This window comes from Doryrhamphus excisus, chromosome 14, assembly GCF_030265055.1.
Source record: "Doryrhamphus excisus isolate RoL2022-K1 chromosome 14, RoL_Dexc_1.0, whole genome shotgun sequence".
Taxonomy (NCBI): domain Eukaryota; kingdom Metazoa; phylum Chordata; class Actinopteri; order Syngnathiformes; family Syngnathidae; genus Doryrhamphus; species Doryrhamphus excisus.
In genome coordinates, this window is record NC_080479.1 from 7,148,618 (window position 1) to 7,174,014 (window position 25,397).

General features: G+C 42.3%; 1 protein-coding gene and 1 long non-coding RNA gene across 5 annotated transcripts in view; one reads left to right on the forward strand and one right to left on the reverse strand.

Moving 5' to 3' along the window:
- The first annotated feature begins 36 nt into the window (after window positions 1–36).
- LOC131102362 (uncharacterized) lies at window positions 37–25,397 on the forward strand. Of its 2 annotated transcripts, XR_009119426.1 has the most exons (5): window positions 37–2,045; window positions 4,229–4,349; window positions 17,471–17,602; window positions 17,700–17,915; window positions 24,560–25,397. It is a non-coding gene; the product is annotated as an uncharacterized LOC131102362 (long non-coding RNA). The 2 variants fall into 2 exon arrangements; XR_009119425.1 differs by lacking the exons at window positions 37–2,045; window positions 4,229–4,349 and adding an exon at window positions 15,357–15,618.
- Window positions 163–25,397, reverse strand: part of syngap1a (synaptic Ras GTPase activating protein 1a) — a 30,928-nt gene continuing 5,693 nt past the window's right edge. For 2 of the 3 annotated variants that reach the window (XM_058047951.1, XM_058047949.1), the window contains 18 exons: window positions 19,325–19,413; window positions 17,782–17,903; window positions 15,923–16,076; window positions 15,728–15,826; window positions 15,339–15,578; window positions 14,408–14,743; window positions 14,176–14,320; window positions 13,952–14,096; window positions 13,634–13,870; window positions 13,229–13,430; window positions 11,986–12,176; window positions 10,655–10,859; window positions 9,175–9,747; window positions 7,628–8,128; window positions 7,363–7,509; window positions 6,744–6,955; window positions 4,621–4,693; window positions 163–3,179 (listed from right to left, as the gene is read on the reverse strand). In XM_058047951.1, coding sequence (XP_057903934.1) covers window positions 3,141–3,179; window positions 4,621–4,693; window positions 6,744–6,955; window positions 7,363–7,509; window positions 7,628–8,128; window positions 9,175–9,747; window positions 10,655–10,859; window positions 11,986–12,176; window positions 13,229–13,430; window positions 13,634–13,870; window positions 13,952–14,096; window positions 14,176–14,320; window positions 14,408–14,743; window positions 15,339–15,578; window positions 15,728–15,826; window positions 15,923–16,076; window positions 17,782–17,903; window positions 19,325–19,369 — 3,666 coding nt within the window. In that variant the 5' untranslated portion in view covers window positions 19,370–19,413 and the 3' untranslated portion in view covers window positions 163–3,140. The remainder of the gene's footprint in view (window positions 3,180–4,620; window positions 4,694–6,743; window positions 6,956–7,362; window positions 7,510–7,627; window positions 8,129–9,174; window positions 9,748–10,654; window positions 10,860–11,985; window positions 12,177–13,228; window positions 13,431–13,633; window positions 13,871–13,951; window positions 14,097–14,175; window positions 14,321–14,407; window positions 14,744–15,338; window positions 15,579–15,727; window positions 15,827–15,922; window positions 16,077–17,781; window positions 17,904–19,324; window positions 19,414–25,397) is intronic. The other variant, XM_058047950.1, reaches the window with a different exon arrangement.

Here is a 25,397-nt window from a genome sequence, read left to right on the forward strand (position 1 = left end):
CCTGAAGGAAGGACAATGTCCTGTTGTCCTTCTTTACCCAGCAAACCAGGTTACATAGGATAATGTTTATTACCACTGCACACGTCGGCTACAAGCTGTGGTCAGATGTGGTGAACTGTGATCTTTGTGCTCTTTGGCACCCGATACAGTGACCAAAAGGTATTTATCTTTAAACTTTATTGAAATCACCCAGAAAAATCACCTGAAAAAAAGATTACATTCCTTCAGTTGAAACATAACAAATCATATCAATCCACGTACACCGATTATCATAATTAGCGCAGTCATACCTACAATAAATATAGCATTTTTAAATCAAAGAAAAAATCCACATTGAACATCCACCATACAACACATCAGGGAACTGTAGGATATGGCTTCTCAATGGGGCATGGCTTCTTTCAAAACTAAATGTCAATAAATGATTACATCCACTCGGCCAAAATCAAGTCAGTCAAATTCTGTAAGATCCTTCGTGTAGCACAGGAAGTCAATTGTGCAGATAATAGCTGCCAAGAAAAAATATTTTTATTCTAAAACTCTATACATCCATTATAGAAACGTAAATATATGTTTGCACTAGTTGATTGAGAGTAGTATTCAAAATATACAAGATATTATATGTAATCGATGAGGTCTGTCATCGCTTGTTTTATTCTCAACAAAAAATTACCTCATTTCTTTCATTTAATAGTCCAAGGCAAGGTGCAAATTGTATCGTTCATATAGAGGAGGTGGGGCTTGTATTAGCACACAGCACTGTTTTGAAAACTGTTGAGCTCTTCGGCTCACTTTCTTTCCATATATATTTTTTGTGCTTTTGACACTGAAAACAATGTAAAGGTCATCTCTGTGTTCCTCAAACACCTGAGAGTTTGATAAATACTGTTAATCTCATACTTATGTGATGGTAACGGCACTGAAACACAATACTGGAAAGAAAAAAACAGGAAAATAAAGATAAATTGATAGCACAGCAACGTTGAAGCCACATTTGTGGCCGCAACGTGTTAAAAATAGTATACAATTTCTCTTTGACTCCAAGAATGCATGGGCTTAACATACTCTTTCTATAACGTATTTCCACATTATGGAGTAGAACTCTGCTCGTAATGAAAACAATAAAAAGCAAATGAAATAAACATATTTGAAAAGAGAATAATTAAATTGTAACCCGGTATTGGTCAGGCCTCGTCCCAGCATTGCACTATAGACCCTTAGGAGTTAATAATAATAATAAGAATAATGTACAGTAGATAATCTGTTTACAAGTTCATGCCTGAAGGCCTAGTCTTTGATTATTATTTGAATACGTTTTACATAGAAGAATAAATAAACACTCGCCACTTTATTAGCTTTGAATATAAATGACCCTGTTGCATTCCACCGTACAATATTCATTTGATCTAGGTGTGCCTAATAAGTTGGCAAGTGGGTTTAAACATTAATGCTATACATTTCTGGTAACAAACATAAATAAAACTTTTTGTATAGTTGAAAGCAAAAGTTATTTTTTTTTAAAGGCAAGAGGTTTAAGTGAATGATATCAGCCATGGTAATATAAATGACGCATACATACGCAGTAACCAACACAGCATTAGTTCATCACCTAACTACAAAAAGACATTTAATATACAAATGTTACACCTGGCGTTGGTATTATATATTTGGCAGTGTTAATCCTGCACCTGAACGCCATCTTTGTTCTCCTTCTACTTCTTTCCTACTTGTATCGATGCCAAGAGATAGATTTGGCAGTTTGGTTCAAGAAAATGTCTTTTGTTTTTTTTTGGTACAACAGAATAATATGTGACTTAACCATCTTTGCATTTTTAAAAAGCACATGCAAAACCATCGCACATCAGTAACACAACAGATGACTTGCTATGATATACTGTACTGTTTTGTTCACGTCAACTTTTCATCACTTTACTTACAGGGACAGTCTTTCACACCCCGCTGGGAAAGAAATCGAGATAATGCAGAACGTGATGGACTGTTAATATATCATTTTTTTCGACCTGATGCTAACATCCAGGAAGCAGGTAGGAATCACCCTGTTTAGCAACACACATAAAGGGCAGGATAACTTATTTTTATTGCACCTCCATAAAGATGGCTCATTTACAGTTGTCATTTTTAAACCTGAAAAGGACGTCTTACAGCAGGGGTGTCCAACAACCTGGGGGCCATTTGCGGTACGCAGCTTAAAATATGACAGAAGAACTCTACCAACAAAAAAAAAGGGGAGGGGGGCTGCAATGACTGATGAGTCATAAAAAAACCAAGCCTTTTTCCAAAATAAAATATATATATCTAAGTGATATATGGGTTTTGCCACCTATGACACACAGCTATTTTATAGAAACATCTTAGCATATTTATGTGGGATGTTTAGAAATAAAATATCAAATTGGCCCCTGCGTCGCATGATTTCTCAGTGGATGTTTGGACACCCCTGCTTTATAGTCTGCTGGGAGTGGAGCTTGAATTGTCCTAGACAATGTCCTAAACAAGCTGTTTACTTTGTTTAGTACAGGATTTATTTACATACTTTACTTTCTCGTTATGACATGATCACTGATTGTGATATTATATCAACTTTAGCCTTTATTTTCTCCTTTTCATAAGTGAAATGCATTCTAATAAAGAGGGAAAGGCTTGAAATTGAGTATAAGCAGCTATAATTTGTTTTCAAAAGGATGATTGTGCGATTAAAAAGATGCAGGAAAGCAAAGTCAGGCCGACCGATGATAATATGTAACTAAAGGATTAAATATGAACAGGATGTTCTGCCTATTCATGTTCAGGGCAGACTTTGTGCTTTTTCTACATTTTGTCGACAGCTCCTGAAAAAAGAAGGGTTGCATTGCGGCCCGCAAAAATCCCCAAATGTCCATTTTTAACACTTCCTGCTAAGGAAACACCTCGTGAGGCATTGGTTTACCCTCAATTTGTGATTCTTTGTACAAAATTGGTCTCCGTCATAAAGTGATTGTCGAGGTCTTTTGAAAGTTTTTATAGCGACAAGTATCCTTGTGTGGTACCGTAGATGTTGTTGTGGAGACATGGTGAGCAAGGAGGGCGTCTGCTCACACTTGTATGACCATCACGGATCCTAGTCGCTTTCGAAGTGGCAGTCAGGATCCTGGGAGGCCGCCATAGACCTGGCTGATCGACTGGAATGAAAGGAGAGGAAAGGAATCAAATCACTGCTCAATATTCAGCATCGCTAATGTGGCCGTGCGTAGTGCGATAAATCAACATTTTGGAAAATACCTGCTGATGTAGAAGCAGATATTGATAGCACCCAAGATTCCTGGTGTGTTTAGCATGAAGGCCCAAGACGGCAATCTTTAGCATTAAAACACATTATGGTCTTACAGTCATCCCTCGCTACATCACAGTTCAAATATCACACCCTCACTCTATCACGGTTATTCAAAAATGTACTGTTTTGTGGTGGACTATGGCCCATTATTAGTCCAAAAATATTGAAATACAAGTAATTTGTAGTATACTGGCCACTCGGTATAAGTACTGATACAAAACATTGATGACACATCACATTACCGTCATACTGCATATAGTGTAGTCAGCCACGGCATGTCTGACATGACAAAGTGACAAATGGTTTGCCTCTTATTCCGTGTGTTTTTGGCTTCTTTGTCTTTCTCCCCCACCCATTTGAAACCCGTAAGTTTTGAAAAAATAAATTTGAGGGTAATAAGTTAGCTTGTTTGCATGCTATGGAGCCATGGCCGTCTCTTGTGTCCCTGCCGTGATCCCGTAGCCTGTGCATTAGTGCTGTAAACAAACAATAATAGGGGTGTAAAGGGGTGTTATTTCATGTCTACGGGGCTTAAATAATGGTAAAAACGTATTTTGAAAGACAAACAGGTTTTCTCTGGTCCAACTACAAAAATATTCCATATATTAATATAGATCCTACTTCACTGAAATTCACTTACGGGGGTCGGGTGTGGAACTGTGATAACCGCGATAAAGGAGGGACGATTGTATTCAGAATAATTCATAAATAGTGCCAAGTCCACAACTGTCCAGGGGCCATTGGCGCACCATGGCTCATGAAATTTCTTCAAGCTTGTGTTGGACCTTGTGTAAGTCACGCAAATATCCCCCTCTGATTCTTGGCAAGAGGAGCACTTAGATACCAAAATGTTGAAATACCGCTTCATTTAATGATTTCTTTCCCCTTTGAACACAGTTGACACCAACACATGAACAAGACTCCCTCCCTCTTGAAGGAATATCTCGACACTCAACCCAAAGTGACGTGAGCTGTCATTGCTGCCAAAGAGCCAAGACACGACGGCCTGGCGGCACTGGTGAGTCACTCGTGCAACGAGTAATATACGTATACTGCAAGACATAATATCCAGAGTTGGTGCTGAGGGCTTGATATTCCTTCAAAGAAAGCAACACACTCAATCGGCCTCTGTACACAAAGCATCCAGCTGCGTTTGAGGATGTGACATGTAGTTTTGATGCACTGACTGGCAAATGTGACGTGGAGAATGATGCAGTGCTTTTGAGCAAGTGGCGATGGTAAGAGAAGTAAATATATATAAATATATATGTGTAGACTCAGGCACAAACCTGGTCTGTGAGGATTCGAGGCTTAATATCAGGAATGGCACCCCCTCTCAGCTCATCTTCCACAGCCATGAGTCTGACAACAGGGAAATAGAAACAAACGCTTGACAAAAATAGAATGACGAAGCCGCTGTTTCTTCAGGTTGAGTGTAGGTATGTACTATGTCTGCATGTGGCCTTTTGATGATATTAAGGTCTTGGCATGCTGTGTTTTGTGTGTACAATCCGCTCCGGCAATATGCTTTCCGGTATGAATGTACGCTCACCAGCGGTTTCATTAGGCACACTTGCACTAAGTAATGAGATCCAATACATGAGCTGTATGTATGACAATATGCTAATCATGGAGAGGAGGTGTCACTTTATAGTTGGATGGGCATTGTTGTGGGTGCTGCTGAATACACTGAAACCTCAGTTAGCATCATTAATCCATTATAGAAGGTCCAACTCAAAGTGAAACATGCTCTAACTCCATACATTTTTTTCACATAAGAAATAATGCAAATCCAATTAATTACTCCCGGACACTCACACAAGACACTTATAACTAGTTGTACAATTATCGTTTTGTATGCAGAAAACAATTTGACACGCATATAAATGACAAAGGAACAGGATAAATGAACAGTTAATGCGGCCAGTGAGGAGCAGAGATCCACAGAGATCCCCCCCAAAAATCCACACGGACACCAGCTTTGTGTTTCGCCATGACTTGTTTTCTTGGACTTCAATAGTTTCTCACCTTTGTCATCAAAATGTTGCCGCTTGCAACTTCCTTTGGCTCCATTGTGGATTATTTTGCCGCCATGATCAATAAGAAAAGCAGAGACTTGGTGTAACTCTGTCAACCTCTGATGATGCCATCGACGGGGGACAGTGACTTCCGGCTCGGTTTCCATGCTAACACGATGCTAACAGGGATTTTTGGTGTTTTTTTTGTGTGTGTGTGTGAAAAACAAACCCCATGCAAACACAGTTGGACTCTATGTCCTATATATATATATATTATACAGTAAACCTCGGATACATCGGACTCGGATATATCGGAAATTCGCTCACAACGGACAGATAAAAAAGAACCAATTTTTCTGTAATGCATTTCCAATAAAAATTCATTGCATATATCGGATTTTTTATAACGGATTTCGCCTATTTCGGACAAAATCTCCAGTGCCGTTCCAATTCCATTTCCATTAAATTTCCCTCGCATATATCGGATGGCCACATCGTGGCGCTCCGATTCGCCGAATCGTGACAGGCCGCTATACGACGTCATTTGCAGCGTTTGCAGCGTTGCCTGCGCGTCCAGGTACATTGGAAACATAGTCAAGGAAGTGCCTTTTTATAACGGATAAAATCCGATTTACGCATATACGCGTAAAACAGACATTTTCCGGTATACGCATATAGCGGCTTTCGCTTATATCGGACAAAACCAGTGGGAACAATTGAATCCGATATATCCGAGGTTTACTGTACATACAATATATTGTACACAACCTGGAAAATGTACACAGAGCAAAACTTGCATATATTTTCAATGTAAACCAAAACATATGCAAGTCGAGGTTCCACCATGTATAAATGTAAAACCAATGCTTCTTGTATTGGATATCATGAGTTAGGTGTACCTAATGCTGCGTCCGGCGAATGTAGGATACCTCATAGTTGATATTGCCCCATTATATGGTGAGATGTCTTATTTATCGCTTAGTATAATGTACTCTGGATACTTAGTTAAGGCATGTTATGATGTTAAATCATGCAGAGCTGTGATCAAGTTACTTGGTATGCTTTATGTTATGCTAAGCTATATGACTTTTGATGCTGTGAATGCTTCCAAATTTCCCAAAATGTTTAACTATACATTAAAAGTCAGAAATAGATTAGTTATTAGTTATAGATTAGTTATTCTATTATCGCACTTTCTTGAATCGTGAATCATCCCACTTTTTTCCGATGAATCTCTTCTTGCGTATTGTTGTTATTAGACACACATCCGGCTTTCAACAGCCGGTGCTGACACGCTCACAAACACCAACAAATTTATTTTGTGTGTTGGGATTGACAGCAGGTTAAAAAAAATGTGTCAGTCGACATTTTTCCCCCTCGAGCTCAACCGTCACCTGTTGATGATGCCTTTGATTTGAGAATCCTTCTCCATCTGCTGCTGCTTGAGGCGCCGCTCGCTGTCCTCCAGGCGGCACTGGTACTGCTGCAGGATCTTGCTTGTCTGCTGCTCCTGCGACAGGAGCCGCTGCTCGTACTCCTCCAGCTTGCGATGAGACATTTTCAGACGCTCCTTCAAGGAGTGGATCTCCTCCTCGTACTCCTTTACCTGGAGAGGAGGGAAAAAATATTGTATATCTGTGGTGTTTGGTCAGCGCCAGCAAGGCCTTCTCTGCTGGCTTAATCGCCATCAGAAGCACTGACCTAGTACAACATGAATTCTAGTATTTGTTCCATGACATTTAGTGCATTTATTCCCAGCCAACTATTCTCTTCATTTTGTAGCGTGTTGCTTGGCTGCATTGCTTCCAGTAGTGTATGTCTATGTTTTTTAGTCCAATCAGATTTCAGCTACTATGTGTGTTGCCATGTCAGTGTAATATATATATATATTTTTTTTTTTTTTTTTGGGGGGGGGGGGATTATTATTACTATTATAATTTTTTCAGTATGCACCACCCGCCACTGTTTTACACATATACGGTATATAAGGCAGAAGACAGTAAGTTTGCTGACCCTCTCCAAGCGGGATTCATCCATGCTTTTGGAGTACTCCTTGAGTTGACCCTCACGGTCGGGTCGCAGACTCTCGATGTCGGCAGAGAGGTGTGGCATGTTGGACACCCAGGCCACTGTCCGTTCGTTCAAGTTGGACTGAGAACCCTGAAACATCACAAAGATTCTGTTTTGAAGGTTAAATGTTTACATCTTGTTATTTAGCAGACTAGCGCAGAACCAAACTAGAACCAAAACCAGGGACCAAGGTGAAATAAGAGCTGACCTTATTGACCACCGGCTTGAGCAGATGCTGCTGTGGAGGCTGCAGCTGCTGAGATTTTTTGTTGCTTTTTGTGGGCGTGTCTGTTGACTCCTCAGCGGCCGTGGACGGAACCTGGTTCTCTTTGGTGGAGCTCGTCTGGAACGGCAACCCGGGAGCTGGACTGTCCGTCACAGGCATCTGTGTCTCCTGTTGCTGCGTCTGCAGTTGTTGTTGTGGCTGTTGCTGATGCTGCTGTTGCGACTGCTGACGTTTCGGCTGACTGCCGCTGAAGTTGGTGTCGGAAGAGTCTAGGAGGAGGTTCCTGCTCTGGGGTCGGGCTTTTGGAGGTGTAGCGGTGGCTGGAGTGTTGATGGAGCGCTGGGACTTAAGGAGCTGTGGCGCAATGGAGGACTGGCGCCCGGGGTGAACAGTGGTAGGAGGTGTGGCCAAGGAGGCGGGTGTACCTGTGCCAGTGCCTGTCTGAGACGTGACGCCCATCATGTGCTGCTGCTGAAGGGACTCCTGAGCACAGAGAAATCCAGAAAGATGATAAGATCCCTTTCAATGGTCCCTGGGGGCATAACCAAAGAAGGCTGGACGTCTGACCCCATCAGGACCAGGTCAACCCCTGACCTCTGACCTCCAAAAACATACCCCGAAGTCTTCCCAGAAGAGGGTCCAACTCTTATCTTCCAGTATAACATAGTGTAAGTGTAATGGCTGAATGTGGTTAAATAAAAAATGCCAACACAAAGCCAATAATTAGTTAATCAAAAAAAAGCACAGACTGCGTTAACAAACAAAACAAACCAAAAAAAGAGGCTGGAGATGTTTGTTCCATCACAGCCCACGCAGAGGGCCAGAAATAGCTCGGGGCAGCAGTACAGTACATGGCAGTACATGACGTTAGCATTAGAACCACTGCAATTTACATCCTGTGAATGACCAGCCGGAGTAACAGTACCACTCTCTCAAGCTATCCAGTATATTTGCTTCATATGCTTAAGATTAAGAGCTCCAGTCGCTAGGAAGCAAGATGCTAGCACAGAAGGATGGAGGTCAAAAAGAATATGTACTCTTACATTTATTCCTGCAAGTACAGCATGTACGGCAGCTGGCAAGCTGGCAAAAACTTCATTTTCTAGTCAGCGCCTACACATTCTAATGAGTTCCAGTCCTAGAGCTGAGTCCAAAATTCTACCTTCACATGAATAATGATCAGTTTTGACTGGCGTTTTGAGACGTATTAATTTGTTATTGGGATTTTTGTTTGCAGAGGTGTGCAACTGCATATTATAATAAGGTAACCTTATTAACGTTACTCAGTACTCGTATACACTATAGCAAACTACAAACCACAATAGTAAACATCTTCAAAGTGTCAATCATATCATATTCTATAATAGCTATAATATTTTGTCATAATAGATTTACCTTTTAGACTTAGAATTTCCGTACTAGATCTCATTAGAACGTGCAGATGTACCAGAATGAATATATATTTTGCCTGAAACCAACAAGAATTTTCGTTTGTGTATGCATATTATTCAAAGTGAAGCATTTCCTACCTGCACCTGCAGTGACAGCTGATGCCAGACAAAGTCATTGTTCTGGTTCTGCCGGCTGAAGTCATCACTGTAGCTGTGTGAGTGGACGATGCTGGGCTGCACCAGGCTGTTCTGAGAGCGCAGGGCCGACAAGTCCTCGCTGCGGGAGAAAGCGTTGTTGCCGAACGCCGGCACATAGTCGTGGTGGCCATTCTCTGGCTCCGGGGCGAGGAGGAGCGGTGGGGGAGGATGCTGCGCCGGTGAGTTTTGGGCGGCGAGGTGGAAGAGAGGGTTCTGGAAAGACAGGGGGTAGTGCATGGCCGCAGCCGCCTGCTGCTGCTGCTGGGAGATGGATTCGGTGGGGCCGCCAATGTGACCCATCTGGCTCAACCTCAAGCCCGACCCCGCCGAGCCGCTGGGAAGGTGCCCGCCCATGCGCAGAGGACCGCCCAGGTTGCTGAAACTATGCCCTAAGCCAGCGATGGAGGCCTGTGAGGAGGTCAGCATGTCTCCCACAGAGTTCAAGTTGGAAATGCTGTTCATGCGTGAGTCTTGAAGGTCCATCATGGACACACTCTTGTTCACACTGTGTACCTGGGTCCAAGAACAACAAGAAAACAATATCATCAGTGACCTGTATGCAGTAATTCACCTCTTCATATGTTAAATTATTACAGAATTTGTGGAGTTCCCGATCAAATATAGGGCAGAAACCAGAGGTGAAGCAGCAGCGAGTAGCACATCATCGGTGAACGAACAGTCCTTCACAAACTGGCTCATGGCTGTTTCTGTTTTTCATCATTCCATTTTAATAGAAAGATTTATTCACCAAGACTTTCTACAGCCAGTAGATAAGTAATGTCTTGAATGGAAGTGTGACCTTTTTCTATCAAATTGGACACTAAACTGCAGAGAAAAGTCATAAGATGATGCAGATACAGTAAACCTCGGATATATCGGATTCAATTGTTCCCACTGGTTTTGTCCGATATAAGCGAAATCCGTTATATACGTATACCGGAAAATGTCCGTTTTACGCATATATCGGATTTATATCCGGTATATGCGTAAATCGGATTTTATCCGTTGTAAAAAGGCACTTCCTTGACTATGTTTCCAATGTACCTGGACGCGCAGGCAACGCTGCAAATGACGTCGTATAGCGGCCTGTCACGATTCGGCGAATCGGAGCGCCACGATGCGGCCATCCGATATATGCGAGGGAAATTTAATGGAAATGCATTGGAACGGGACTGGAGATTTTGTCCGAAATAGGCGAAATCCGTTATAAAAAATCCGATATATGCAATGAATTTTTATTGGAAATGCATTACAGAAAAATCGGTTCTTTTTTATCTGTCCGTTGTAAGCGAATTTCCGATATATCCGAGTCCGATATATCCGAGGTTTACTGTAGTACTCTCCTGTAAATCTCAGGGAATATCATCATTAAAACATACATCAATTTTATTGACACCTCTAATTCATTTAGAGGCCTTACCTTAGGGTCTGGTTCGGTGATGTCAGAGCTGCTCGTGCAGTACGCCGGGCTGGATCGGGCCAGCGGCGGGCGTGTGACATAGAACACTTCCCTGGATGAGCGCAGGTCTCGTTCTGCCTGGCGCCTCATGTTGAGGTTGGATGAGAGGGACTCCACGGCTGACATGCCGGTGGCGGGCGATGGCAGGCGGGAGATGTCTATAGAACTGGAGACCCGAAACAAATGTTAAATGGTGAATAAAGGTTATGTCGCTTTCCTTGCTCGTGTGGTGCAGTATATGATGCCAAAGAGATAGCCTTTTTAATTCCTTTTATTGGGGTTAGGAGCTACAAACTACTAACTTCTATGCCGCTTATCCTCACTAGGGTGGGGGTATGCTGGAGCCTATCCCAGCTGACGTCGGGCAACAGACGAGGTACACCCTGGACTGGTCGTTATTTATATGCATTTTTTTTTAATTCAGACAGTGCCACTAAGAAAAAGACAGGAGGCAGAACTGGAGGTAGCAGAGATGAGGGTGCTGAAGTTCTCATTGGGAGTGACCAGGATGGATAGGATCAGGAAGGAGTACATCAGAGGGACATTACATGTTAGAGGCCTTGAAGATAAAGTCAGAGAGGCCAGACTGAGATGGTTGGGACATGTCCGGAGGAGAGATAGTGAATATATTGGTAGAAGGATGCTGCCAGGTAGGAGGCGTAGAGGAAGACCAAAGAGGAGGTGTATGGAGGTAGTGAAGGAGGATATGAGGGTAGTTGGTGTGAGAAAGACAGATTGGGAAAAGCCCAAAGAGAAAGAAGAAGATTCTATGTACCCTACTAGCAGTGATTCCCCACCCGTGTTGTCATACACGAACGCCTCTAGAATGCTTTATGAAGCAGTGGGGGTGGGGAGGGGGGGGCATCGCTATTACAGCTGTTATTGCTCTTATGTTAAGAGTTCTCATCTAAACTGTTGGAAAGAGAGCGAATGTCTCTTGATAATGGCAGAGTGCTGAAAGAAAGTATGAGGCGGAGAAAGGAGGTTTGAGTAAGAGGGTGCGGGAACAGATGGTTCTGGCAATTACCAATTGATCAAATACTTACTAAGCCTTCAGAGATAAATTAGGTAACATTAGCGGGGTTCAGAAATAAGCTGGCATTGTGTTTTGAGCCACAGAATCCCCATTCTGTGAATTTTCTCGGTCTTGATGTGCATTCTGCTGTTAATTACACCCATGTGACGTTGCAGTGTCGGCCCGCGTTTCCATTAGAATTAATCGTCACGGCGCAGCCTCCCAGAGGACACAATCATCTATTTTTACATTTGATGAGGAGGAGGGGAAACCTTACCTGTTTAAGTCGCGCATCATCAGGCTCTGGAAGTCAGAGGACATGAGGCGATTGAATGTAGGCCGAGAGAAGAGTCTGTCCTTGGGTCGCTCGGGCTGGTGATTGGTGGTGGTGTGCAGCTGCGGGTTCCTCAGGGCCACACTGATGTCATTCAGCAGTCGAGGCAACGGCCCCAGTTTGAGGATAGCGTCCTGCAGCAGAGGTTGGAAATGTCACGGGAGTGAAGATTGCCTTGCGCTTTAATGGGTTTTCGCAACCTTTTCTTGGAGGTCGCTGTTATGGTCAAGTTGAGCATCTTTGTGAGTAATACAAAATGATGCTGCCAGCCCTAGCCGTACAATGTATGAAATGAACATAAAATATGGAGTGTGAAGCCCGACATCCTTCGTAACTCTTGACATAAGCAGTTGTCAACATAGCTTAAAATTGCTATTGCTTGGATATTTGCTTGTGACTTTTGCCGGCGGCATAATCATGGATTTTTAAACCAATGGCAGTTTGATGACATTGTTTTCCTCCATTTGTGCAACATTATGCTAGTTGCTGAAATGTAAATTAATGGCTGAGAAGCCTATTCAATTGTACTCCGAAATAAGAAAGGATGTTGAAGCTTTGAAGATAAGGGGCAGTTCCTTTCCTGCTACCGAGTGGTAGCCTCCTTTTGTTTGTTTTGCGATAATGAAAAAGTGACGAATTTCGCCTATTTCGGACAAAATCTCCAGGCCCGTTCCAATGCATTTCCATTAAATTTCCCTCGCATATATCGGATGGCCGCATCGTGGCGCTCCGATTCGCCGAATCGTGACAGGCCGCTATACGACATCATTTGCAGCGTTTGCAGCGTTGCCTGCGCGTCCAGGTACATTGGAAACATAGTCAAGGAAGTGCCTTTTTATAACGGATAAAATCCGATTTACGCATATACCGGATATAAATCCGATATATGCGTAAAACGGACATTTTCCGGTATACGCATATAACGGATTTCGCTTATATCGGACAAAACCAGTGGGAACAATTGAATCCGATATATCCGAGGTTTACTGTACTACAAGAGACATAAACGAAATGACCCCTCTGGGTCTCAAATTGTTGTCAACAAAAGTGCTTGACCATGTATGTCAACGTTGACTTAAGCTGGAACTTTTCAGTAGACTTCAGTGAATTTCCAATGCAAACACTACAATTCTACAAACTTTAGAAATTGAAATGACATGCGCATGGTTGACGTGGGTCCACCAACCTTGCTGAGCTGGCCCATGACTTCCCACAGTAGGCTATGCAGCATGGACAGCTCTCTGCCAAGGTCAATGTAGCCCTCAAAGCCGCCGGCGTTTCCTCCAGCGTCCATATTGGAGATCTCATAGAGGAACTGCTGCATGGAGCCCCACTCCATCTCCAAGAATTCGTTCATGAAGTACATGAACTCCTCCTTGGGCCCAAACCTGTGGAATCGACCATATGTCATGTGAAAAAAATCGATATTTTCAGGGAACTTTGAGTGCCACGTGGACAAAGGAAGAGTAGAATTGTTGATTGAAGTATTTTCATCACTTGCACTCTTAAAAATATATGGCAGTAACACCAGATCCAGCTGATGTATTTTAAAAAAAGCACATTGTGACCACCTACATGGCAGGGGACTCACTTGCTAAAGCTGGCCAGGTTCTGCATGACCTTGGCAATGAGGGTGAGCGTCCGCGAGGTGCGCTCGGCCGGGTACTCCTGTGTCAGGTTGAAGAGGGATGGGGACATGATGGCTGGGCACATGAAGCGAAGGAACAACGATGAGCTGATGAGGCTGTCGGCGAGGTCCTCCCTTCCACGCTCGGCGCATCTCGCCCTCCATGACGCAAACACCTCCTTCAGCTCACGAGGGAAAATGCTGCAAATTCACAACAAGACGCTTCATCAAGAAGGAGCATGAAATAAAAACAGAAAGAGTCTGCCAAGGTCACATACGCACCAGAGAGAGTTAATGATCTTGCAGAGGAGGAGCTCACAGCACATGCGAAGGTTTGCTTGATGATCAGCCAGGACCGAAGGTGGCACCCGCATGGGGTCCACCTCACAGTTCTCCTCAGATTCATATAAGGCTCGGATGAAGTCACCTGAGAAGAGAAGGATACCACACTTAGGTTGGACACATAACATGAGAAGATTGCAGTCTTCATGCAAGCTGTAACCCACCTATCCCATCCTTGAGGTATCTGTGACCTATCAACTTGAGGTACTCCTCCACAGCCTTCGTGGCCAGCGTGTTCTCCCGGAAGATCATGTGTTCGCGGTCCATGAATCGGTCCACCTCACACATCGCCATGTCGGACAAAAACTCCTGAACAGTCGAATGTTTTCGTCAAATCAGATTGATTGATTGTAATTCTATGACACATGAGCCTTGGCAGAGGTCTCCTTTTTTTACCTTAGTTTTCCCAGTGCTTTGGAGGATGTGCACGAGCGCGAACGCCACCTCCTCTTTGCTCTTGACACTCAACAGTGGTTCCAGGACCGCACACAGTGTTCGGTAGTTGTTGGTGATGTACTCGGCAAATTCCTTGTACAGCTCCATGGGAAGGATGTTCATGGTCTGGTAGCGGGACTTGACGCGGAGCGAGGCGTTGATGACTTTGCCACTGCCGACGCCGCCACTCTTGGCCAAAACACTGGACTGGATGACAGGGTACCACTGCTCCACAAACTGCCGGCCCGTGATGCTGGAGATGGGGATGCTGACGAGGCCGAGGTATGTGCTTTTTTCCTAGAACAGCATTTGGTAGACCTTTATCGGAACCGTAATGTAACTTAGCCTTTGTCAGGCCAAGGCATTACATAACTTAGCATTTAGTAGACAAGCGACCACATTCGGTTACCCACTGTGGCTTTCATGGGGCATGACACCAAAGTGCAGCAAGGAAACATATTTGATAACAGCCTTTGTCAAGCAAGTAGGATATTTGTTTAATACTACATTACAGGGCAAATACCTGCATTTGGTTGTTTAGCTTTTGCAGGGCAAGTAACCATATTTAGTACCAGCTAAAAACAAGGAAGGAACCATATGTGGTTACTAGCCATTTATCAGGCAATGCACCATATTCTGTAACTTGACCTTTATTGGGCATGGAACCATACTGGTAACTTAGCTTTTGTCAGGAAATGTCTGTGGTAACTTGTCTTTTCTTGGAATGCAAAGCATTTATGTATCTGCTATCACTACTATGCAGTGTATGATGCACCAACATTTCATTGTGATGAAATGGTGATGACAAAGAATTGAATTGAATTAGCATTTGGCAGGCAAGGAACCTTCTAAGAAAGGAACCTTCTAAAACGTACTGCTAGACCGACCCTACCTTGCGTCTCTTCTTGTCTGTCTCCTTGTAAAGGTGCAAACGAAGGCTACGAATGGTGGGCAGATTGTTGAACTCAAAGTGCTCGCCCCAGAAGATGGTGTCTGTGCGAGGTTTGCTGGTGGTGCGGGCGTAGAGCATGTCATCCAGACACAGCTCACAGTAATAGCGTTTCTTCGCCGGGAGGTCTCGGGCTTCGATGATCCACAACTTGAGCACGTTTTCCACTCGCCTGCTGTTGTCCTGGAAGGAAAATCATGGTGCTCAAGCCCAAGTGACTAAGGTGACTAATGACTCCTAGGCGTAGACTAAGTTTGGTCTATGCCTAGAACTCATCCGGTGCTGAGATTTGATAGCAAAGCCAGCATGTGGATGTACGGTAGTTTGTTCACCTTGTTGGGTTTGACAGCTCGTTGCAGGTTTTCAATCCACTTGTCTCTCTCTGATGCAGACCGGCAGGCAAAACATTTTGTCCCTGAATTGGTGGTCACCTAAGCATGTAAAAGCTATAAGAACTTCCACTCTACTGGAAAATACGTTTGGAGATGATTATTTTTTGGATGACTTCACAAATACGCGACACGCACCTCAAAGCAATACTCTTGGCCTAAAATGCTGGAATGAACTGGCTTTATAATTGCGTCTTCGTCCAGAACCAAGTCCAAAGCCTCGGCAGCACTGCTAGGAGAAAGCAGGGACTCGTGGGAGTGGGATTCTTTGAAGCTCTGCATTAACCGTGTCCTAGTGAGAGAAGAAGAAAAACAATGCATTTACTTTCACAGCCTCCCTGCTATCATAGTCATCCTTAAATAAAGCTTTTAAATACGCATATATGACACACATTGAGTCACTGGGACTCGCCATGCATCACACCTGACAATCTAAATATATTTTTAGAGATGATCCTTCCTTAATGAGATTTTGCAGGGAAAAGTAAGACCACCAGATTTCTTTCATTTCTGCTGTTTGCAGTTTGGCTTGTTGACTCGGCTGGTCTGCGTCATTCGTTAGCGGCGCGAAATGTACACAGTCTCAGTTGGAGAAGAAAATCCTTTCATTTCTAATATTCGACAAAGATTTGTGTGGCGCTAATGAGAAAATTCTTAAGAAAAATAAGAAAAAATACTTTTTCCTTTGTTTGGTTTTAACAATGGGTGAGGTTGCTAGCATTAGCATACGTACATGTAACACATGCTGGACAACCCTTCTGTTTTCCGTAAAAAACAATTAATTAATAAAACAAAATTCACGAGACGGACCATTCTAGAACTGAAGGGCAAAAAGTGTCACTTCAGGTGTTTTTACGCGCTCCCACGAGATTATGTTTCTTTACAACATCATATGCAAATGATATGCAAATTGGACTAGCACATCATTACCCAAGTGCTACTGTTCTTACAGTCACATTTTTACAAGTTGTATGAAAGATATGGTCGTATGGTTGTTTTTTATCGTGGCATGCTAACTATAGCCTAGCATTTTAGTCCGGTGTTCATCTGAATGTGATGTTTCGCTGCGCTGACAACCTGACACGTCTTTGAGCATAAGAAACTAGGGAATAGAAAAAAGAAAAAAAAGGACAAATTAAAGCAGCAGCTTTGAAGAGAAATAAATTATGCAGGAATCAAGGACCGCTAATTCAGTGCTGGATTTAATGCTGTCAGTTGGACGGCGGCGAGAAGCAGTGGATGAAACGCGCTTGGCAGCCACGTTGGAGCAGCTGCAATGGAAACCGAGAGTGTGAAGTTGGACGCGGCTTTGTAAACTCGACGCGCGGAGAGAATTAACGCGCACGTGTGTGGGCAGGAGCGGGAAGCCGGCTGTGAAGGCAGCTGTCGGGCAGCGGCGCGTCAGGAGCGGCGGTGAGGAAACTTTGGCGAGAAGTCAGTGTGACCCCACCCCCTGACCCAACCACTTCCACGTTTCCACAAAACCACCTGCTTTAGTGTATGCTCTCTTTAAACATGTCAACTGCTGTTTCTGCTGCATTACACATTTTTAACAACACCGGACTCCCACTCCTGCCCCCAAAATGTCTATTATGTACTCCTGTGGTCTCCTCCTGTGGCTGCCAGGGAAGTCGAGTGTCAGCATAATATTTCCCCCACTTTCTGCTCTCCATGTCGTCACTCCAGCCCTACGCATCGTGACTGAATTCTGTTGGTTCTGCATAAAATTCTGACAACAATGCAGGGCGGATTCCTCTGGGAGGCGACCTCGCAGTAGAATGCAAAGCAACAACAATCTGGCATCAGAGTCTCTCACAGGTACCAAATAAACACATGAAGTATAAATGACCAGTTTAAGTGATGATCACCATTATAGAGGTTTTATCGCAGTTGATGAAGAATCATCTTGTTTCAGAGTGACTTTGGAAACAATTGGCCGTCGGGATCACAAATCATATCAACTAAGTCAGAAATTGAAGAGATTCCTAAAAACCAACCTCTCTTGATCAGCGCTACGAAACCGAGGCAAGATCATTTGCCTGAAGCTGCTGGTCCGGTCCAGTTTGGGCTGACTTTTGGCCCTCTTGATGGAACCCTTCAACCTCCGATTGAGGAAACTCTACAGAAAAAGGTAAGCCACGTTTATTTAAAGAGCACCATTCGTACACAAGGTCATGGTTCACGATGCTTTACAGAAAAGACGGGTAAGATCACTTTAAACGATCATTCCATAACAGTCCATGAATCATGGCCTGTGGTCTGTCAAACAAAGAGACTGAAACGTTGATAACTACCATGAACTGGATTGTCTTTGGGGGCTTCATCTTGCAATGTTGATACTAATACCCAGTAATGGAAGAAAGCTACGTACTGTATACACGGTGGCCCCTAAAAATATACTGCATATGCCTTGTCAGCAGCGTCTCGACCAAAACGACAACAGTTTAAGAACAGGTGGTCACAAAACAATAACATGACGTTTGAAAATGTAAAAAACGATAAACTTGATGTCAATAAAAGGGGTCCACCATGGAAGTCGTTTAAGTTGGCACCTGATGACTTCTCGACTTATGCTGACGGACCTTTGTTCTTAAATGCATCATTTCAAAATACAGTAAACCTCGGATATATCGGATTCAATTGTTCCCACTGGTTTTGTCCGATATAAGCTAAATCCGTTATATGCGTATACCGGAAAATGTCCGTTTTACCCATATGTATATCGGATTTATATCCGGTATATGCGTAAATCGGATTTTATCCGTTATAAAAAGGCACTTCCTTGACTATGTTTCCAATGTACCTGGACTGGGCAATGAAAAGAGACGTAAGGTCATGAGAATTTAACTTTATTGGACTCTGAGCATAACAATTTGTTAATTAAGCTAGGCCCTGTTACGCCCGTCAGGCCTACGTTATTTCCAATAGTGAGGAAATAATGATCTCATTCACTGCTGTGCTAGTATTATTGACGTCACTCACTTTTATATTTGTCCTAAATCTGGAGCCAGGAGAAAGACAATAGCCAGTGACATCAACAAGATTAGCATAACGTAACACTCCTAGCGACGTGAATATAAATCGCGCAGGCAACGCTGCAAATGACGTCGTATAGCGGCCTGTCACGATTCGGCGAATCGGAGCGCCACGATGCGGCCATCCGATATATGCGAGGGAAATTGGAAAGGAACTGGAGATTTTGTCCGAAATGGGCGAAATCCGTTATAAAAAATCCGATATATGCAATGACATTTTATTGGAAATGCATTACAGAAAAATCGGTTCTTTTTTATCTGTCCGTTGTGAGCGAATTTCCGATATATCCGAGTCTGATATATCCAAGGTTTACTGTACTCCAGGACCTAATAAGATAAGTCATCTAAACTTTGTTAGGTAAAACTAAGTACTTACTTGAGACATTTGATCTTTGTGAAGTTTGTATTTAAGAAACATAGGCTAGCATGTAGCAAGCTCAAGTAAACACCCCAAATTTGATGCATGAAGGACTAGAAATCTGTCACAACATTTATATGAACTCACCGGCTGCCTGAAGGACTGCGGGGTAGCGTTCGGGGGAGTCTCCATGCTTGACTGTCTCACAGAGGCAAAACTTGCCCTGCGTGATTGGTCTGGGCGCAGAAAAGGAAGCAGAAAGTTAAAAAAAAAAACACAAAGACGCCATGACAGGACAACGGTTGGTGTTTTTAGAAGCAAAGCCAAGCAAATCGTCGACAAATCAGCATTGCACAACAACACCGAGGACAGACAACAGCACTGACAATTTGTGTTGCACCTCACGTAAACCAAAAAGTCTTGTCGATATAATTGCTGTATTTAAAGCGACAGACATTTTCTGAAAATGCAATCATTGATTTCTTTTGCTCTTGGGAGAAGTAGTACATGCATCGGGGTTACTTAGCTGTGCTTTTTGAGGCACTAACATCAAAATCTAGAAAAAGTGGTCAGGCTCCATTATAGCACTCCAAGGTGCTTATGCAAAGTATACATTTGGAAACACCGTGCTTGGATATATCATTTTTAAGGATTTGTGTCTGCCAAGCCTGTTTTTGATTGAATATGACCAAATGGAAAGTGGGGGTCTGCGCATGTATTGAATATGTGCAGGGTAACCGTCCATGCTCCCTGTTGCTATTCTCTCCTCTGGTCTATTTTGGTCCTTTTTTGACTTTAATGACTAATGTGAGGGAAGAGAGACACATTGTCACTTCCTGTGATTTCCTCCCAAAGCCAGCAAACGGGCCGCTCTCCAGTTTCTATTCTCAAACCTCGGCTAATTGTTTGGTATCCATGGCAACAACTCCAAGGGCTAGTATTTGAACTGTTCAAGGTGCTGACATGACAAGCAACGCACGACGATGCACAAAACCAGGAAGCCTGAAGCGTCCTTTCTTCAGCCAAGTCATGTTAACGTGAAAAAGAACACAATGCAAACATGTCTGATGCACAACGTGTGTGCGTGTGTGTGTACTCCCTCTATTGTGGATGTAAATTGCTATCAGGACAGAGTGTGTGTGGGGGCGGCTACAGCCTCTAGCTAGCCGTGATGCTGAGGAAGAAGACTGGGAGTGGGTGTTAGAGAGCCACGCTCCACACTTAGCATGCATACTGTACACCTTGAATGAAATCACACTATTTTCCCCCCCAGTCTGTTCCCGCAAGATTCTTGTCGTAAAATGTAGGTATCACAAGTCACAAGTATGGCTGGTCTACACAGCCACAAAAACCGGGGAGTTTTACTGCAGCACTCCACAAATATGGCCGACCGACTGCTCTGGAAACGCCATACGGCTGCACGACTCTTGGAAATTGCCTGACTTAAAGTAAACAAAAGTTCACTTTAAGTCATTCTGTTGGCGCTGATAGAGTTTAAAAAAGCAACATGGCGAGGTTTGGTGGTAGACTATGGTCTGTTATTACACATATGGTCTATTACATATGGTCTATTATTACACAATTAGACAAAAGATATTCAAATACAAGCGATATGTAGTATTGTGGTCACTCTGTGACAGTAATGAGAACAACATTGATTATACATTAGCTGACATGACATTATCTTAACACTGCATGAAGGCAGCCATGGCATGTCCCACATCATACAGTGAAAAGATCTTCTCCCGTTTCATGTGGAAGTGGTAAGTGTTTGGCATCTTAAGTTCAGAAGATTAGCTTGTTAGCTCATTATCTAGCATATTAGTTTGTTCAGCATATGTAAGAGTTGCAATGTGGTGTAAACGATAACTAAGGTGACTATAGGGGTGTTATTTCATGTCTCCTGTGCTCTAAAAATGTTACAAAGCTTATTAAGAAAGCCATAAACAGGTTCTCTATGCTGTACCAGTGACAATAATCAATGTATTAACATAGGATCCTATATTGCAAAAATTATCAACAGCTTGGTGGTTGCACTTTGTTGCACTGTGTAGCTAGCAGATAGCAGCTAGCTAGCTGCTTTATGGACACTTGCCCTACTTGCGTTCTGTGTGAGTATTTTTGCATCTCAAGCATTCTTGGTTAGCTTGTTGCAGTTTTACTTTGTACTTTATTTTTACATGTAATTTCTCTTTTTAGATTATGAAGGTAATGTGGTCATTGCAAGTCCATTGTATTAAGTTGTGATGGCTGACTAAGACTTTATTTCATATTGCTGAAATGTTTTTATTCCTATATGACAAGTAAGGTTTCATTGTGATGATATTCATGATGAGAAAAAGGGTATTGATTCTTGCATAACTGTGGCCCTTTGTCAATGTGGTCCTCCTACATAAACATGGGATGTTTTGCATGGTGTAACGAAACGAGCCCCCGATGACCCCTGCTATTGTATGCATAATAAATTACAATGGAGGGAAAAAAAAACATTTCAAGAAAATGGCGCTATGTGTTTTATACATAGAAAGACAAGTGACACTTCTGACTCTTCTGCAGCTATTTTTAGCCTGGAGGCTGCAATCACGTAAATATAAACCGCATACAAGAAGGAGGAAGAGCTGCAGGATTTGAACAGCGGAGGTGGGTGGGGGGTGGAGGTAGCACGAGTCCGGTGTGGGTGGGAGGAAGCATCAGCAGAGACTCACAAGATCCCGTTGGCTTCCACACAGGAAAAAACGTGAGATGCCAGAATAGCAAAGAATACAATTCTAACATATCAATTATTTTCTCTCATGCCCCCCGAGCAAAATAATTATTTTCACCCCCCTCCCATCCCGCACCCTTGAAATATTCAGAAACGTATTTATCGGTAGGCCTTCTGTACGGACTGAACTCAAAACTGAAACCAGGAAACTGCAGCAAACTGGAGAGCAGAGACGAATAGCAGCGTATTGAGGAGGCAACCTATGTTCAGTAGGATCCATTTGGAAATGTATACAGTACATATGTTGGCGGTCATCGTCTTTTTCTTGCCTTGCCTTTCCTTGCCTTGCCTTGCCAAAGTGTCTGGATCTACGTACAATTCCATGTGTCTACATCTACGTGTGTAGATCTGTGTGCAAGAAATGGGATCTATGTGTGTAAATCTGTGTGAGCTCTATGGGTCTTGTTCGATGTGTGAGAACAGCATGTGTAGATGTGTGTGTAGTATCTATGTGTCTAGTGTCTATTTGTGCTATCTATGTGTGTGGATGGACGTGTAATTTTATTATGTGCGTAGATCTATGTGGAATTCTGTGCTATCTGTGTGGGATCTATGAGTGTGTATTTATATGTATGTATGTATATATATGTGTGTGTGTGTGTGTATGTATGTATGTGTATACGTATATGTACGTATGTACGTATGTGTATAAGTGATGTTTGTATAAAAGGTATGTATATATGTATGTTTGTTTTATGTATGATTGTGTTAATGTATGTATGTCTATATGTATGCATGTGTGTGTATGTATGTATAAAGGTATGTATGTATTTGTACATATGTATGTATATTTGTTTGTTTTATGTACGATTGTGTTAATGTATGTATGTCTATATGTATGCATGTGTGTGTGTGTATGTATGTATGTATTTGTATGTATGTAAGTATGTGTTCATGTATGTATGCATGCATGCATGTATGTATATGTATATAAGTATGTTTGTATGTATGTATATAAGTATGTATGTATAAAGGTATGTATGTGATAATGTATGTATGTGTGTATGTATGTGTGTTTGTATGTATAAAGTTATGTATGTATGTGTATATGTATGCATGTGTGTATGTATGTGTATAGGTATGTTTGTATGTATGTATAAAGTAATGAAATGTATGTGTGTTTATGTTTGTATGTATGTATTTTATGTATGTATGTGTTTATGTTGTATGTATATGTATGTATATCTATATGTGAGCATGTGTGTGTATGTATGGATGTCTATATGTATGCATGTGTGTGTATGTATGGATGTATAGTTATGTATGTGTTTATATTATGTATGTGTTTATATATGTGTGTATGTATGTGTATAAGTATGTTTGTATATATGTATACAGGTATGTATGCGTGTGTGTTAATGTATGTATATATATATATATATATGTCTATATGTATGCATGTGTAAGTATGTTTGTATGTATAAAGGTATGTATGTATGTCTATATGTATGTATGTATGTGTATATGTATGTATGTATGTATGTGTGTATGTATGTGTGTATAAGTATGTTTGTATGTATAAACGTATATATGTGGCTTGTATGTGTTAATGTATGTATGTTTGTTTGTTTTTTATGTATGTATGTGTTTATGTATGTATGTACAGTATATATGTCTATATGTGTGCATGTGTGTGAACACATAGAACTACAAAAATAGAATTACACATAGATCTAACCATAGTTCTCACACATAGAACTACAAAAATAGAATTACACATAGATCTAACCATAGTTCTCACACATAGAACTACGCCATTGAATTCCAAATAGATCTAACCATAGTTTTCACACATAGAAGCAGACACATCCAATTCCAAATAGATGTGAGTACACATGTGAGTAGCAGACACATATCCATGTGTGTGTATATATGTATATGTATATATAGTATAGTGGTATAGTAGTATATATATAGTCTATGTGTGAGAAGCAGACACATCCAATTCCAAATAGATCTCCACATATGAGTAGCAGACACATATGTGTGTGTATATATATATATATATATATATATATATATATAGTAGTATATATATAGTCTATGTGTGAGAAGCAAACACATCCAATTCCAAATAGATCTCCACATATGAGTAGCAGACACATATATCCATGTGTGTATCTATGTGTGAGAAACAGACCCATAGTGGACACATTGAGGTATTCGGATGTGGGCCACATGGTGGCCAAGTGGTTTTGCACTTTGGCCACACAATCAGGAGATCTGGAAGATGTGGGTTGGGATCTCTGCGTGTGGACTGTGTGTGTTTTGTCCGGGTACATCCATTACTAAAACGTGCGTGTTGGCTTCATTCAGTTGCTCTCGGTTGTTTTCTGTCATGTCCCCCCCCCACGGGAGGGAAATGCTTCCCATCCAAAGTCATGCTATCTGTTTATTCACCCGTACTGTACAGGCCAGATGCAACTAAGTGGACAGCAGCAAAGCATACAAGCGAATTGAGGAGTCAAACCATATGTTGAGTACGATACATTGGTCAACGTTGGCAGGTCTACACGGACACTGAGAGTACTACTCTCGTCTCACCCCCCCCCCCCCCCCACTCCCTCGTTTAACACACACAATCTATATCAACAATCAAGTGTCCTTGTGTGTTCCAGCCTTCGTTGCCAACCAAGGGTACTGTGGCCTGGTTGCCATGGGAACATGCTCATCATGGCTTGCCGCTACCACAGGTTGAAACAACCGACTGAGAGGTGAGCTTGCAAAAAAGCAGACTGATGAAAGCATCCAGCATCCGTGAGACACCACGAGGCTTCCTCTCATCTTTCCTTTTTCCTAACGCGGCCTCTCGCCTTTGGAGTCCTTTCTCCTCGCTTCCCTGGAAGCTGAAGGAAAAGCTGTGAAAGCTGAGAGGTGAGCGAGGATTGAGCACTCGTGTAAATTTTCCCAAAAGACAACAAAATAGAAAAGTCCTGGAAAGAAAGAAGCCAAGTGGAGGAAGGTTTCCACAGCACGCCGTTTGGAGAGAGGCTAGGAAGTCTAGGAAGAGCTAAAGCTAATTCAGTGACTTCCTCAAAGGAGCTAGGCTTCTTCCGATGAAATACGAGACAAAGGAGTTGTAAAAGTATGAAAAAAAAGTAAGGCTGTCAAACTGTAATGAAATGTATCATTTTATGGTTATGCACCACCATGTGTGGAATGTTTATGAAGACAAAGAGAAAGGCAAAGGCAGCACGTGTGTGACAACAAGTGTCTTTCATCGTAGCACATGCACTTTAACCGCGTCGCCTTAATGAGCCATAACGAGTACGCAAACTTGAAAAGTTCATAAACCTGAAATATTTCACTTTGTCGTGACTCTGTCGAATCTACATTTCACTTTGTGCATTGAACTACTGAAATCACTTCACACAACAACGCAGGCTCTTTTTCAAAAGGACCATTGATATTACAAAGTATTATTGTCTACATTTCTGAGAGCACTGTTATGATCAT